We start from the raw sequence: 16,161 nt of genomic DNA, 5'->3' as shown, positions 1-16,161 counted from the left end.
GCAGAACAGAATTTCAAATTCTCATGGAATCTAGATTTTCTGGAGCTATGGAGGCTGGTGGAGCCCCAAAACTATTGCCCTGAGATCATCATTAAACTTTAAACCAAAAATATCCCCTGAAATCGTCTTAAAACCAAACAATAGTTTAGCTTATCTAGTAAAGAATGTCTGCCTTCAGCATTATGCTGTTTTAATATCTATCTGTACGGGATCAATCTGACAACAGCAGCTTGAAAGATGAGACAGGAACCTGAGGGGACAGTGAGTTTATGTTAATGAGGGAGGAACAACTCAGTAAGGAGGGTGAGAACGGTTGCACGACTGGAAGAATGTAATTAATGTCACTGAACCGCACATATAGAAACTTGCATTGGTACATGTTTGCGTGCATATTCTCAACAACATCAACAAATAAATTATTAAAGACAACAACAACAAAGAAAAAGGAAAATCCTACGCAGCACGGTCCCACTCTGACACATGGGTCGCCATGAGGTGTGGTCAACTCAATGGCAACTGGGTTTTTTTAAGGCAAGTTTTACACTTGTAATTGAGTCTTCCAGGCCCTTGATAACAGGAATGAGGACGCCCAAGACCAGAACTGTGGGAATTCCTGTCACAAGAAAGGGAGGCACACCAGAATCAATTAGCAAATTGTCACTCTGGCCTCTCTATCAGCCTGGGTAGGTAGCCTTGTGACAAAGTCTGACCATCTCTGGGTGCACAGATATGGTTCACTTTCTGAGTCTGCAGAATGACAATCGAGCCATTTTATGACAATTTCCCTGAAGTAATGTCACCCTGGGAGGCCTCCTGCTGGTGGCCTTTCCGCGGTGATACCCACTCCATCTCCATATACTTTATTCAAATGCCATTTCCAGCTACCTGACCTTTACAAAGTTAGGTTTTCCTGAAATATGTGTGCAACATCTAAATAACTGTGCAGTATAAAGATCCATTTAAAAAAATACCCTTTCTGCTGAATACTTTCAGCAAAACCAGAACCCTTTAGCTCCTCTGCATAAATCTGAGACCCGTACAAACCCAGTCTCTCTCTATCTCTCTCGGCCTCTAAGTTCCCCAGAAGATTGGAGAGAAGAGTTCCCAGGTCCTCCTTAATTCATTGAAACTTTAATTTGATCAGAGCTGAATCTCAGAATGTGCCAGCTATAGACAAAGATTAGAGAACACGCTGGAGAATTTTAGATAGGACCTAAGCTTCCAGTTGATTTTTTTTTTAATTAAAAAAATGCATAAAAATTTAGATAGACATTATACTGAGCTTAGAAACGTTACCTCGGAGACACCGCCTCCCACCCCGCCCCCTAGTCACCCCTCCTATTAGTCCAGCTGCTACAGACCAGGTGACACCAGGAAAGGCGATAAAATCAAGTAAGTCCTTTTGTCAGCCTGGTAAATGGCTATTGGTTAAAATGGCCAAAATTTGGGGCTTCCATTTCACTCAGCCACCTCATCCTTTTTGGGCAGTTGGCAGAATAGAGGTTTGGGGTTTCCTTCCATCTTAGGCAATGAAATAAAAAGTCCTTTAATACAGGAGGCCATCCATGGCCCTAGGGACACGAGTTTCTTCATGACACAAACCTGAGGGAAAATATTTCAGGTCAGAGCAGCCACGATGCTGTGAGTAAGTGTAACCAAGCTCCCTTCAAAAGCCCTAAATGGCATCACTGAGTAAGGACAGTGCTAAAGGGTCCACTCGAGGTTACGGGCATATTTTTGTTTTTGTTGTCGTGTGCCATCAAGGTGATTCTGACTCATAGCGACCCTATAGGACAGAGTACAACTGCCCCATAGGGTTTTCTAGGCTGTAATCTTTATGGGAGCAGATCACCAGGTCTTCTGCTGCAGAGTGGCTGGTGGGTTCAAACCATTGACCTTTCAGTCAGCAGCCAAGCACTTAACTCTTGTGCCACCAGGGCATAATGGGAAGAGGTTATTATTATGACCAGCAGCATCCCTGGTGGCTCTGTGTTGATGATACTGGCAGATTCTAAATCTTTCCCCAGCTTCAGTCCGTCTCCCTCATGCCAGCTCCGTGCTTTCCCTCCTCCTGCCCCTGGGGACATCCGCTCCAGGGCACAGCTGCCCCTTGACTGACAATCCAGGAGGCTTTGGGTGGGGTCCAGGCACCATCTCTGACTGACTTTCTCTCACCAGCAGAGACCCTGCCCAAGAAACGCCTCTCCAGTCATTAATGACCTTGTCAAGGAAGATCAGTCTCTGTTCCCAGTTATGAGCTTCCCTCCCATTCGCCATCTCGCTGCAGCCCGGGGGCTCCTAGGATCCACTCCCATTGTCTAGGTGTTGTTTCCACTTGGCTGCTGGGGCTCTGGCCTTTATCAGAGTCTAGGTTTTGTGGAGTGGAAAGAATCCAATCGTGAGTGATCGATTTGACCTTTGGATCACCACGGTGTGGCAGGCAGGAGACAGGCAAACCCTTCAGAGCTAAGCAAAATTTGACTGAGCTGCCAGACTTCCAAATGCCAGAATCAAAGACCAACAGCGTCACTAGGGGGTAAGGGGTGTGTGAACCACACCGGGTGACACTGTCAGAGGAGGTGACACCAGAAGGACTGTCTATAAATTTGTGTGCAGTGTTTCAGCAGAAATTTATTATTTTTTATAAAAATACCCCTGTAGTTAGTTATAACAACAAAAACACGTTTTATAAGCCCAGCCTACATGTATCAATATGCCTACAAGGCTAAAACTCCATGCTAATTTACTTTTTGAACCTTCTAATGCGCGGGTCAGAGCTGTCGTTATTACCCAATTACAACAATGCTTCGAATCACCTGGTGTCGTCTGCACTCGCTACAAGCACGCGCTGTTGTTTTCGTTGTTGCTGGTGTTTTTAGTCGCTGATTTTGTCAAATTTTCTGGTGTTTCAGCTACAGTATTGCGGTAATTAGTATTTGTGGACCTATATCAATAACTTTTTTGAGAATGACGTAGTAACTAAAGGAAAAGGAATGATAGATGGGAATTACGATTTATGGAGTAATATTAGTACAAAAAACATTACTAAGGATTCTGTATGATCTGCTAACACCATGACTTAGTGACTTGGGTGACACCAACCCTAGTGATGCCACTGTCAAAGACTACAGCTATGTGGGTTTCGTTTTGCTTCTCCCAGCCTGGAAGCATTTACTATCCTTTCCTGAGCATTCTGTGTAACGTGTGGGCAGACCGCACTGCTGAATTCCCTGTAATGTCAGTCTCGTCATGACTGTATATTTTACATAGGGGCTTTCCTCTGGGAGAAACGAGGGTTGGGGCTGGGGAACAGGACTACTTACTCATTACTCCAGGCTCCCTTCCACTCCACTCTGCCCCACGGATTCCTGAGTCGGATCAGCTTCTCTGGATGGCCATGGAAATCCACCTGCAAGTCCCACACACGCAAAAAAAAACACATCGGGTGCTGAGTTACTGAACTCCTGTCCTGCATTTACATCCGTGCGAGAGAGGATTTGTGTAAAATTGTTCAAACGTCCCTGAACAAGCGCACTTCTGTTTCCTCTTAACGCATGTCTTCAGGCTTTTTCCAGGCGCTCTATTTTTTCCATTGGGTTGAATAAACGAAGAATGAATTTAGCACAAAAACACGTTTACATCTGCTTTCACCTAGATTTAGATTTCACAGCTCACTAAGATTGACTCAGTCCTAATACATGGGACCTAATGATAGTCTCCACCACCTGTCAGTTTGTCATGCTGTGGTGGCTTATGTGTTGCTATGATACTAGAAGCTTTGCCACCAGTATTTCAAATACCAGTAGGGTTACCAATAGTGGACCTGTTTTAGCAGAGTCTTCAGACTAAGATGGACTAGGAAGAAAGGCCTGGCAATCTACTTCTGAAAATAAGCCAAGGAAAACCTTATGGGCCACACAGAACACTGTATGACTCGCTTGCTTTGGACACGTCATCAGGAGGGATCAACCGTGGAGAGAGACATCATGCTTGGTGAAGTAGAGGCCCAGCGAGGCTGACAGAGACCCTCCCTGAGACGGACTGGCACAGTAGCCGCAGTGATGGACTCAGACGTGCTGGCAGTTGTGAGGACGGCGCAGGACCGGGTAACGTTTTGTTCTGTTGTACATAAGATCGCCGTCAGTCGAAGCTGACTCGACGGCAGCTGACAACAATGATAATAAATGTGCTCCAAGCAATAGCACAGTAAACAAAAAAAACCCGAACCCGCTGCTGTCGAGCTGATTCCGACTCGTAGCGACCCTATAGGACCCGATAGTGTTAATAGCACAGTAGCTGGCATTTATTCAGCACAAACTACGGGCCAGTCACTGTGCTAAGTATTACAAGTACACTTTTGCCTCGCTTAAACCTCACAGCAATCCTGTGGTGGGTAGGGGGCTTCCGTTGTTATTTTCATTTTACAGCTCAGAAAACTGAGACTTGGAGAGGTTCACTTACAAAGATGACCTAGATAGGAAGTGGGAGATCTAGGATGGGAGTCTAGTCTGTCTCCAAAGCCCTTACTTGTAACCCACACATACTGCCTTCCCTGACTATTTTTTGAACACTGTTGGGAAAATATAATTAAAAACACAATCAGCTCCCAACACAGAAAACCTCTCCACAAAGGTAGAAGAGAGACAAAACAGTTCATTATGGAGGAAGCATTAAACCAGAATGTGATGCATCGCAGGCAATTGATTCATAGAGAGACCGCAAAGACAGAAAGAGATCTGCGCCCGTGTACAGTAAGCAGATGGAACCCATTTAATGCACGTCGTCAAGACAAACAGTACCTAGTTCTCAAACAACAGGACTTGACGGCACTATTTGTCACACATGTTGTGGTTGTTGTTAGGTGCCATTGAGTTGATTTCGACTCCTAATGACCCCGTGTGACAGAGTAGAACTACCCCATAGGGTTTTCTAGGCTGTAATCTTTACGGGAGAAGATGTCCAGGACTTTTTCCTGCAGAGCCACTGGGTGGGTTGGAACTGCCAAACTTTAGGTTATAAAAAAACCAAACCAAACCCATTGCCGTCAAGTTGATTCCGACTCATAGCAACCCTATAGGACAGAGTAGAACTGCCTCATAGAGTTTCCAAGGAGCTCCTGGTGGATTCTAAACGCTGATCTTTTGGTTAGCTGATGTAGCTCTTAACCACTGTGCCACCAGGGTTTCTAATAGTTCATCCTGGATTCACCTGGTAATGGGAAAGCCATTTGTGTTTGCTAATCATCTTTATCCAAAGGAATAATAAACTTCTCGTATTTCTATGACAGGTAAACCCATTGCCGTCAAGTTGATTCCAACTCATAATGACCCTATAGGACAGAGTTAAACTGCCCCATAGGGTTTCCAAGGAGCAGCTGGTGGATTTGAACTGCTGACCTTTTGGGTAGCAGCTGAGCTCTTAACCACTGTGCTACCAGGGTTCCCCTTTTATCATAAGTCTCCTAAGTCCTTTTTGGAAGTAGACAGGATAACAGGAAATAATGAAAAATACAACCTAAGCTTTCTTTTGAGGTTGAAGAGTGAGAAATAGCTGAGTCCCTTCCCATCATTATGCCCTGCCTTGTAAGGAGGTCAGGCAGGTATTGCTGGCTTTTTTCCCTTTAGGGATCCTGTAGGTTTCCACTGCTTTACCTACACAAACACACTTGTTGGAATATGTGTAGAATGTAACTGACAATCTCCACAAGTTTCTTCCAGAACCTTCTTCCTCTTCCTGGCCACACCTCGGAGGAGAGAGCCTGTGTCCAGTCAGAACCAACAGAGCTATAGCTGCAGGTCTCCATGCAGGTAAGAGTCAGAGCGCCCTGCCTTGTAAGGAGCAAATGCTAACTGCACGCCGGTAGCATCAGAGGCTCTGCCCAGCCCGGGAGAGACTGCACCGCAGCAGAGAGCACGGAGCTGAGAAGCCAGTTCTGTTCCTCTCCCTTCCTCTCAGGGATGCCCTGGATTTACAGTAATATTATTACATAGTACCCTCCACCACCCCCACCAACCTGACTTTACCTCTTCAGCCCCTGTGATGGAGCACACGTGGCTCTCAACCAGCTTCTGGCTGGTGACGGCTTCCGTTTCAGCTGCCCTGGAGACCTGGGTTGAGCACAGAGTCCACTCAGGAAGGCTAACCTTGACCTCACTGAGACCACCCCCACGATACCTTCCAAGGACGTGCTACTTGGCCGTGAGGACGGGACCCAGAGATGGCCGGGGAGTGCAGGCATGGCCCTGAGCCTCAGCTAAATAGAGCCATCTCCATTGGATGCTCCTTAAATCAGGCCTGCAGATCCACGCGGGGGGCTGTGTGGCTGCCACAGCTGGACCATGACTTGCCAGCCTTTAAAATGCCACCAGGACACTGCAAAAGTCACTTATTCTCGAGAGTGACCCCGTGCTGCCCGAGGAAGACAGATTTCCATGACAGCTGGTCTGGACCGGTCCTGGTTCTCCAATGTTTTCCCCACAAGGCTTCCCAGTCATCCTTCCTCTGTGACCCCGCCTCCCCTCCCCATGCTCATACTTCCTCTCTATCAGCTACACACATATCCCGCTGGGATTTTTTATAGAGAGGAGAAAAGAAGAATAGTCTTGCTTGTTTGTTCACATGGCTGAGATCACCAGGTAAGGGCAAGAGAGGAAGCAAGGGCAGCAGGAGGGGCAAGGGACAACCGGACCCCAGGGCTGAGGGTCTCCAGGCTCTGGTCTCCGTGGCCACCTTGGAATCTCATTCAGCCAGCTGTCCTGTCCGACCACGACCCCTGGGGTCAGACCTCTTCTTTTTTCTTCAGAGATCTCAAAGTCCCGCAAATATTGTTAATCATCACATTTGCTTTCCAAAGTCCCAAGATCACTTAGCAAAAGGAGGAAGCAAAGGTAGGGGCTAGGATCCAGGGACAAAGGGCCTTGTTCCTAGGGAAATACTAGCAGTACTAAAGGAGCTATACTGCTGCTGTGGGTGTCATTAGGTGCTATTGAGTTGATTTTCAACTCACAGCAACCCCAAGTGACAGAGGACAACTGCCCCATAGGATCTCCTAGGCTGTAATCCTTACGGAAGCAGGAGAAAGTCAGGTCTTTCTCCTGTGGGGCCACTGGTGGGTTCAAACTGCCAACCTTCCAGTTAGCAGCCGAGCACTTAACCATTCCACCACCAGGGGCTCCACAGCAGGGGGAAATTGGGCTCCTCAGCTAGACAAACTCTACCCCCACCTACTAATTAGGTCTTAGAAGGTCCCTGGGTGGCACAAAATGTTTGCACTCACCTGCTAATCTAAAGGTTGGCAGTTCAGACCTACCCAGTGGCCCTGCTAAAGAAAGGCCTGACAGTCTGCTTCCGTAAAGATTACAGCCAAATGGAGCAGCTCTACTCTGTAACTCATGGGGTTGCCATGAGTCGGAATCAATTCAAAGGCAATGGGTTTGTTTTAATTAGGTCTTAACCAACTTCTAAGTGCTGGGGACCAATATGTCACCCAACCTGCCCAGTAACTCCCACACTCTGCTTCCGGCCTGCTCCGAGTCAAAGCCTTCCCGGGCCTCTCTCCCCTGGCCCGTCCCTTCCCACCCCATATGGGGAGCAAAGAGATGCTGTCCTGGCTCACATCGATGGAGCAGCCCAGCAGGGACCCCGCGCGGAGGGCCTTCCAGACAATCTGATACAGAGTGGTTGGTAGCTTCTTCAGGTCGTAAAACTCAGAGATGCCGCCCATGAAATCCTCAAACCCTTCCATCGTGGACCCTCCAATAAGAGCTTCATAAGAACCATTGAGCCTGCCGGAAAGAGAGAAAACACGTTCCACCTACGGCCATCAGCCACACCAGCGAGGGGCCACGTGGGCCGGGAGTGGTGCTCAGGACGCATTGTGGGCCAGCTCAGCATATCACCAGGAACGAGTCTCAGACAACCCCCAACCAAGCCGCCCAAGCCTTTAGAAAGCAGAGCGCAACTCTTGTAGAGCTGACCCAGGTTCTTGGGTTCCTGGGGTCTGGGGGCACGGGGCGGGGTGAGGGAGACCATCTCTCAAGGCTGAGAGGCATCCAGCTTAGGATTGCTTTGGGAATAGGGTTGGAAAGGAACTCGGGTTGCAGAAAAGGATACCAGTAAATGAAACTAATTAAAAGAACCCCCAAGAAGGCTTTGAGTAAGCATCCAATGCCAGTGAGAAAGGGAAAGGCTCCTGAGCTAAGGGTGGAGACCTCGTTGAGTTTCACATCCAAGTACTTTTATCATTACTCATCATCCTTTTAGAAGTTCCCAGTGACCTAAGCACGTACCCTGAGGTCTGAAGGAGCAGAGAGCTCGGGTACAGACAGGCTGCACGGTTTCATGTGAGGTTCACACATTCATGTGAGACGGAGGTAAGTTTTTTAACTCCTGGCCCAAACTTCTTTCTAGTTACTAAGAAGCCCTGGTGGCGCAGTGGTTAAAGCGATGGACTGCTAGCCCAAAGGCCGGCAGTCCGAAACCACCAGCAGCTTCCTCGGGAGAAAGATGTGGCAGTCTGCTTCCTTACAGATTTACAGCTTCAGAAATCCTATGGGGTTGCTGTGAGTCGGAATCGACTTGACAGCAGTGGGTTTCTAGTTACCGAGGGACGCTTTCTTTTCAGCACATGGGGGTCCCAGGTGCTGGGAAAGACTTGGGCATGTCCTCCTGGGAGGGGGACAGGTGAGGTCCTTCAGGGAGACCCTGGAGTCCCCTGAGCCCCTACCCAGCCCACTTACTTGGCGTAGGCCTTCTCCAGCAGGGCGCTCCAGAATTCAGTGCCGTCTTCGGAATGCAGGAAGAGCAGCTGTCCATCACTGGTGGGCAGTCTGTCGTCTACCACCACATCCACCCACTCGCCGTACTGCCAGAACTGTGGGCAGGAAAACACAGCGGCCGCTCATGGGGATAAGCCGATGGGAAGAGCAAGTCCATCAGCGGACCTCAAAAGGAGACGCTGTGGCCAGCAACGTTCAAGTCTTGGACGTTTAATGAACTCCAAGCTCCGTAAGAGCAGGACCTGTGTCTTACTTATCCACGCACACAGGGGATGCCGAATAGCACGTAGGTGCGAGAAACCCCTAGTCCATCTCTGAGTTTGTGGACAAGAAAACTTGCCCAACCTCACACAGTGGCAACATTGTGGTGACTCAGACCCACATTTCCCGACGCTCAGTCCAAAGTGCTTTCTTCAAGGTCCTGTGGCTGGAGGTGAGTGGGGAGAGGAATGGGTGTGTGCATTAAAGCAGTGGTTCTCATACTTAGGTGTGAATCGCCATCACCTGGAGGGCTTGTTCAAACATAGGATACCAAACCAAAAAATCCCAAACCAGTTGCCGTCCAGTTGATCCCGACTCATGGCAACCCCATATGTTTCACGCTAGAACTGTGCTCCATAGGGTTTTCAATGGCTGGTTTTTTGGAAGTAGACCACCAGGCCTTTCTTCCAAGGTGCCTCTGGGCAGACTCAAACCTCCAACCTTTAGGTTAAGCAGGCAAGCACATTAACCGTTTGCATCACTCGGGGACTCCAAAGCATAGGCTGCTGTTGTTAGGTGCCTCTGAATCGATTCCAGCTCACGGTGACCCCATGTGATAGAGCAGAACTGCCCCATAGGGTTTTCTAGGCTGTAACCTTTATAGGAGCTGGTTGCCAGGTGTTTCTCCTGCAGAGCCGCTGGGAGGGTTCAAACTGCCAGCCTTTCGGTTAGCAGCTGAGTGCCTAATCATTGCACCCCCAGGGCCCCTAAAACCTAGGTGCCTGGGTCCGGATCCCAGAATTTCTGATTCAGTAGATCTGGGTGGACCTGAGAGTAGAGAAAGTACTGTCAGGAAGCAAGAGCAAGGCACAATACCTGAAAGTGGAAGATCCCTGCGTAGCTCTTCTGGAAGCTCTGGTCCTTGGGAACCACTCAGGAGAGCAGCTCTTCATTCAACGTGAGGGAGGCAATGGCTGCCAGAAGCCAGCAGTCACCTGCACGATGTCATGGGAGACACACACTGGTCAGAAGGCCCTGCGGGGTCCCTGCTTTATCTGGTCCTCGCTGTCCTATTCAACCCAGAGTCCGAGTCACACCCTCCCTTCTACGTCAGATCATCGGATTCTACCTCTCTGGTGTCGGAAAGGCGCAGGCGGCCATCAGCTCCTGACGCCTCTTTGGAAGTCATTTACTCAGGACTGGAAATTCTCTGCTCCTCCCCACCACCCCCACATTATGGCCATTTCACATCTCCTAGGAACCCAACCAGTGGAGTGGAAAATGGAAACAAAGCAAAAGAAACAAAAATTAGTCCATTTGACCCTTATTAGCAACTCTGATAAAGCACTGGTTGGGGGAAACAGTGAAGCTGTTTGGCCAGCCCAGAATGTGTGTGTGTGTGTATATGTATGTGTGCATTTGTGTGTGTGTGTATGCGAATACGTGCACACGCATACGTGTGTGCATGTATGTGTGTGTGCATTTGTGTGTATATGCAAATACATGTGCACACATACACGCATGTGTGTATATGTACGTGTGCATTTGTGTGAGTGTGTATCCGAATGTGTGTACACACATACATGTAAGTGTTGTGCATGTGTGTATGTGTGTGTACATTGGTGTGTGGTTGGGTGGGTGGGTGTGTGTATGTGAGTGTGTGTGGACACGTGTATGTAAGTGTGTGTGCATAGTGCATGTATATGTACGTACACATTTGTGTCTATGTGTGTGTATGTGTGCATTTTTGTATGTCTGTGTGTGTATGTGTATGTGTGTATATGTATGCGTGCATTTTGTGTGCATGTGAGTGTATATGTGAATGCATGTGTGCGTTTGTGTGTGAGCAGGTGTGTATATATGTATGCATTCATGTGTGTATGTGAGTGTGTGCATATATGTATGTGTGCACTTGTGTATGTGAGTGTATGTGAATGCGTGTGCACATGTGTGTGTGTAAGTGTGTGTACATCTGTATGTGTATGGGCTGCATGTGTGTATGTCAGTCTGTGCATGTGTATATGTGTGTGGATGTGTGTGGATGTGAGTGTGTGTGTGCTGTGTGTGTATGAGTGTGTATGCATGCATGCGTGTGGGTGTAAGTACGAGTGTGGGTGGGTTGTCTGTGTGTGCTCCTCACCCCTGGTGACCTTGGATAACAATGAGGTGGCTCTATGTGGTCTGATCAGAGCACCCCCATTCACGTTTCAGAGTTTCCCATGACAGCTTGAGGCTTCATGGATTACACCACTCTTGAGATATTGATTAGCATTAAATCATCATAACTTGGGGCAGAAGGTTAAAAATCCTACGGCTTGATGTGGGTTACTTTGGGGCTTCAAGTAAACACAGAGGAAGACCCTTTCTGTGAGAGGTCAGTGTTTCCTTGGAAGACATCATTGTCCCTCTTGGTGTCAACTTCAAAAGCATAAGCCCCAAGCACCCCTTGCCTACCTTAACATCCTATGAAGGATCTATCATCCTGGAATGGATGTAAAATTTTCTCACATCTATTTACATGCTTATTCTACACCTACCTGTAAGGCCTCAGCGTCCTTAAGCGTGCTTCCTGTTGTGTGGAAGAACACTTCCTCTTACTGGCCCAGGAGCTGCCTCCTCCTGCTTCACTGAAGAGCCCCAGCTCTAGGGGGCTAGAATTTGGTGAACAAAATCCTGCCTGGTGTCTCAGCCTTCATCTTTTCCATATAAAGAATCTGAACTCTTTCAATGTATCTTCACGTGGAAGGCCCTTTACCCTCTCAGACACTCAGGATCTTGTCTGTTTTCGTTTAGCACTGTGGGCAAAGTTGCATACACATTGCAAGTGTGGACAAACCATGGTTACCTCCACTCGGGCTGCCTGAGCAAGAAGTAAGCAAACTGTGACCTAGGAACCTACATGGGAGGCTCCATTGTCGCTTAGAACGACTCTAACACCAGGTCATCCCGGAAAGCCCTCTTGTTCTATCTGCCCTTATCTTTCTCCACAGGGGTTCGTGATTTGGTTCCAAATCCATTTCCTTCCCCTTCCTTTTTCCAACTCCCGGTCTCTCTCATACACATACTACACAAACACACACATACATCTACTTCTAAAGTCTTTCTGATATACACATACCACACAAACACACACATACATCTACTTCTAAAGTCTTTCTGATCCAAGAGGCAACCCTGCTTCCCACCCCTCTTCGTCACCAGGCTCCATTTCACTAACAAACACCTTCCTCGTGATAGGAACCAGGGCTCCAGGGTGATGCTAGCTGCAGCAGTCAGGGGAGAGAATTGATATGGATAGGCCTGGGTTATGTCGTCTCCCACCAAAGAAGAATCAAGTGGGGCAGTAACTCGTTAAAAGGCAACTTCCAAAGAGTGAGTAGAAGAACGCTGCTTTTCCTCCTCCCACCCGGCTCCTCTCTCTCCAGTCTTCTTCCTATTAACACCTGTGGTCATGTCATTCCTCTGCTCAAAAACCTCAACCATCCTCCATTGCTTAAGGATGAAATAAAAACTCCTAATAGGGTATCAGGAGCCCTGGTGGCACAGTAGTTAAGTGTTTGGCTACTAACCAAAAGGTTGGCAGTTTGAATCCACCAGCTGCTCTTTGGAAACGCTATAGGGCAGTTCTACTCTGCCCTACAGGGTCGCTACGAGTCAGAATCAACTCGACGACAATGGGTTTGGAATAGGGTATCGAGACCCTTCACGAATGACTCCAACCCACTGCTCCAGTCTTTTTCCGAGTTATACTCCCCACCACGAACCTAGTCCTCCAGTCAGACTTAGATATGCAAAACACATGCCCTGGTCTTTTTCACATCCATGTTCTGCTCATTGGTTCCCTCTGCTGCAAAGTCCTTGCTTCAGCTTCACCTGCTGAATCTCACCCCCTTCTCTGTGAAGTCTCACCAGATGTCTCCTACCCTATAGCCAGAAGTCAGCTCTTTTTGTTTGCATTTCCTGAAGAGCTTATTTATAACTCTGTTGCACGTTTATCAGGAGTCACTGAGTGGTGCAAATGGTTAAGTGCTCAGCTGCTAACCAAACGGTTGGGGGTTTGAATTCACCCAGAGGTACCTTCAAAGAAAGGCCTGGTGATCTACTTCCAAAATATCAGCCACTGAAAACCCTGTTGAGCACGGTTCTACTCTGACACACATGGGGTCGCCATGAGTTGGAATAGACTCTATGGCAACTGGTTTGGTTTTGGTTTTTTGTGTACTTATCACAGGCTGCCTCAGATCATATTTACCACTCATATCACATCCCCAACTCCATCCATGCATCAACTACTTTCTGGAGTTGTCTTTGACTTGACCTGCCTCCCCACCCCCATACACCCCCTCCTGGGAGTGCCCTAGCGCTGTCCCAGGCAACTGCAGCCTAACTGATTTTCCCTCTCCCCCCTCCACTCCCCTCTGATCTCTTCCTGCAGAGCAGGGACGCTGATCTGTTTGTCTTGGAATTTCCAGCATGCAACTAGCACATAGTAGGGGCTCAATGAATGATGGATAAAAATAAATGAGTTCTTGCGTAAAGGACACTGAGGTTCTGTTAAGGATGATGGGAAAATCTGGAAGTGAAGAGTGGTGATGGCTGCACAGCATGATGAATGTATTTAACTTCCCTGAATTATACATGTAAACGATGCTTAAATGGCAAGTGTTCGTTATATGTATAGTTACCACAAAAAAAAATTTAAAGCAAAAAAATTGAAATGGCAAATGTTATATACATTTTACCATAAATGAATGAATAAATAAATAAATGTATGTAAGTAATGGGTTGAATGGTGGCCCCCAAAAAGATATGTCCACATTCTAATCCCTGGAACCTGTGAATGTGACTTTATTTGGAAAAAAGGGTCTTAAGTTAAAGATCTCGAGAGGAGATCGTTCTGGGTTATCTGTGTGGGTCCTAAATCCAATGGCAAGTACCTTACAAGAGACAGAAGAGAAGACACAGACGCACACAGAGGAGAAGACCACGTGAAGATGGAGGCCGAGATCAATGTTAGGCAGCCACAAGCCAAGGAACACCTAGAGCCACCAGAACCTGGAAGAGACAAGCAAGTATTCTCCCCTAGGACTTCCAGAGGGTGTAGGACCCTGCCAACACCTTGATTTCTGGCTTCTGGCCTCCAGAACTGTGAGAGAATAAATTTCCGTGGTCTTAAGCCACCAAGTGTGTGGAAATTCATTATACATCTCTAGGAAACTAATAAATGACCAAATGAACCAATGAACCATATTTTCTTCTCCTGCAAATACCCTACAGCCCCTTACATTGTTGGACATGTTATCAGGAGGGATCAGTCCCTGGAGAGGGACATCATGCTTGGTAAAGTAGAAGGTCAGCAAAAAAGAGGAAGACCCTTAATGAGATGGATTGACACAGTGGCTGCAACAACGGGCTCAAACACAGCAATGATTGTGAGGATGTGCAGGACTGGGCAGTGTTTCGCTCTGTTGTACACAGGGTCGCTATGAGTCAGAACCAACTCGACGGCACCTAATAACAACAACTCCCAGGTCTGCGGAGAAGCAAGGGCCAACAAGTTCACCTGCTGGATCCGGCAGATTCTGCCTCCACCAGCACCAAGGACCTTTGTCATCTAAACCTCTCGGGCAAATGGAGAGAAACAAGGGAGGCCAAACAGAGACACGGACCCTGGGGAGTAGGCAGGGCCACTGAGCTGCACTCCGCTCTGAGGCAGGTGGCTTCTCAAGGTCATCAGGGCAGCCACACACTCCCGTTACTGGGCGTGGCCCTAGCTCCCCTCATGGACCCAGGTTAAGGAGAGGCATCCCTAGGTGGTGCAAACAGCTAACATGCTCGGCTGGTAACCAAAAGGTTAGAGGTTCGAGTCTACCCAGAGGTACCTTGGAAGAAAGCCCTGACGATCTACTTCTGAAAAATTAGCCATTGAAAACTCAATGGAATGCACTTCTACTCTGACACATGAGGAGTTGCCATGGGTCAGAATCGACTCAACTGCAACTGGTATGTATGTAAGGAGAGACGGGAGGAGCCCAGAGCAGAGAGGAACCATGGGTTCAGGAGCACCACAGGGAACAGAACCCGAGACCCTGGCTCCCAATCACGGCTGCTTCCAGCAGCCCACCTGGCACACTCTCTACACATTGCAATTCAACGCACGGCAGCAAAATGTTCCTCGGTTGTTGACATCAAACGCGGCTGCCCAGCTGGAGGAGAGTTTAATTTTCTCTTTGTCTGACTCCCTCCTGACATTTCACAGGTCTCCCTGGCTCTTGCAGCAAGCACGAGGGCTCCAACGAAATGAAGTGGGAACATGGACTTTTGGATCCCTGCCAGTCACTATATCAAGTGTGAATGGGCTGTGGGGACAAGAATGCTTTTTCTAAGGAACATATCCAAATGAGGGTTTTCCCCTTCAAAGGGTCCTCTGGGGAGGCTGGGCCTTTACTCTTTCTCAGAACATTTCAGGAACTTGTCTTTGGGACTTGCCTCGAAGCCTGTGGCACATTCTTGTGTCTTCTTTCAGTGGGGATAACGATTTGATCTTTGTGGTGTTGTTGTTGTTAGGTGCCATCGAGTCGGTTTCAACTCATAGCAACCCTATGCACAACAGAACGAAACTGTGCCCGGTCCTGCGCCAGCTTCACAGTCATTGCTGCTTGAGCCCATTGTTGCAGCCACTGTGTCAATCCATCTTGCTGAAGGTCTTCCTCTTTTTCACTGACCCTCTACTTTACCAAGCATGATGTCCTTCTCCAGGGACTAGTCCCTCCTGATAACATGTGCAGAGTACCTGAGATGAAGTCTCGTCATCCTCGCTTCCAAGGAGCATTCTGGCCGTACTTCTTCAAGGCAGATTGGTTCGTTGTTCTGGCAGGCCATGATATATTCAGTATTCTTCACCAACACCACGATTCAAATGCATCAATTCTCTTTGGTCTTCCTTATTCATTGTCCAGCTTTCACATGCATATGAGGCAATTGAAAATGTCCTGGCTTGGGTCAGGTGCACCTTAGTCCTTAAAGTGAAATCTTTGCTTTTTTAACACTTTAAAGAGGTCTGCAGATTTGCCCAATACGATGCATCATTTGATTTCTTGACTGCTGCTTCCGTGGGCGTTGATTGTGGCCCCAAGTAAAATGAAATCCTTGACAACTTCAATCTTTTCTCCGTTTATCATAA

At 47.9% G+C, this 16,161-nt stretch overlaps 1 protein-coding gene across 1 annotated transcript in view; it reads right to left on the bottom strand.

Annotated features, from left to right (window-relative positions):
• The window catches only part of LOC101341649 (calpain-8), an 89,064-nt gene that overhangs the window by 33,238 nt on the left and 39,665 nt on the right, over positions 1-16,161 (bottom strand). The window contains 6 exon segments of the mRNA XM_012555413.1: positions 3,324-3,409; positions 6,024-6,107; positions 7,616-7,784; positions 8,739-8,872; positions 9,855-9,973; positions 12,699-12,742. Coding sequence (XP_012410867.1) covers positions 3,324-3,409; positions 6,024-6,107; positions 7,616-7,784; positions 8,739-8,872; positions 9,855-9,973; positions 12,699-12,742 — 636 coding nt within the window.

This window comes from Trichechus manatus, unplaced genomic scaffold (assembly GCF_000243295.1).
Source record: "Trichechus manatus latirostris isolate Lorelei unplaced genomic scaffold, TriManLat1.0 scaffold00039, whole genome shotgun sequence".
NCBI classification, from domain to species: domain Eukaryota; kingdom Metazoa; phylum Chordata; class Mammalia; order Sirenia; family Trichechidae; genus Trichechus; species Trichechus manatus.
Note: the sequence above shows the minus strand (reverse complement) of the source record. Positions and strands in the feature narration are given on the sequence as shown.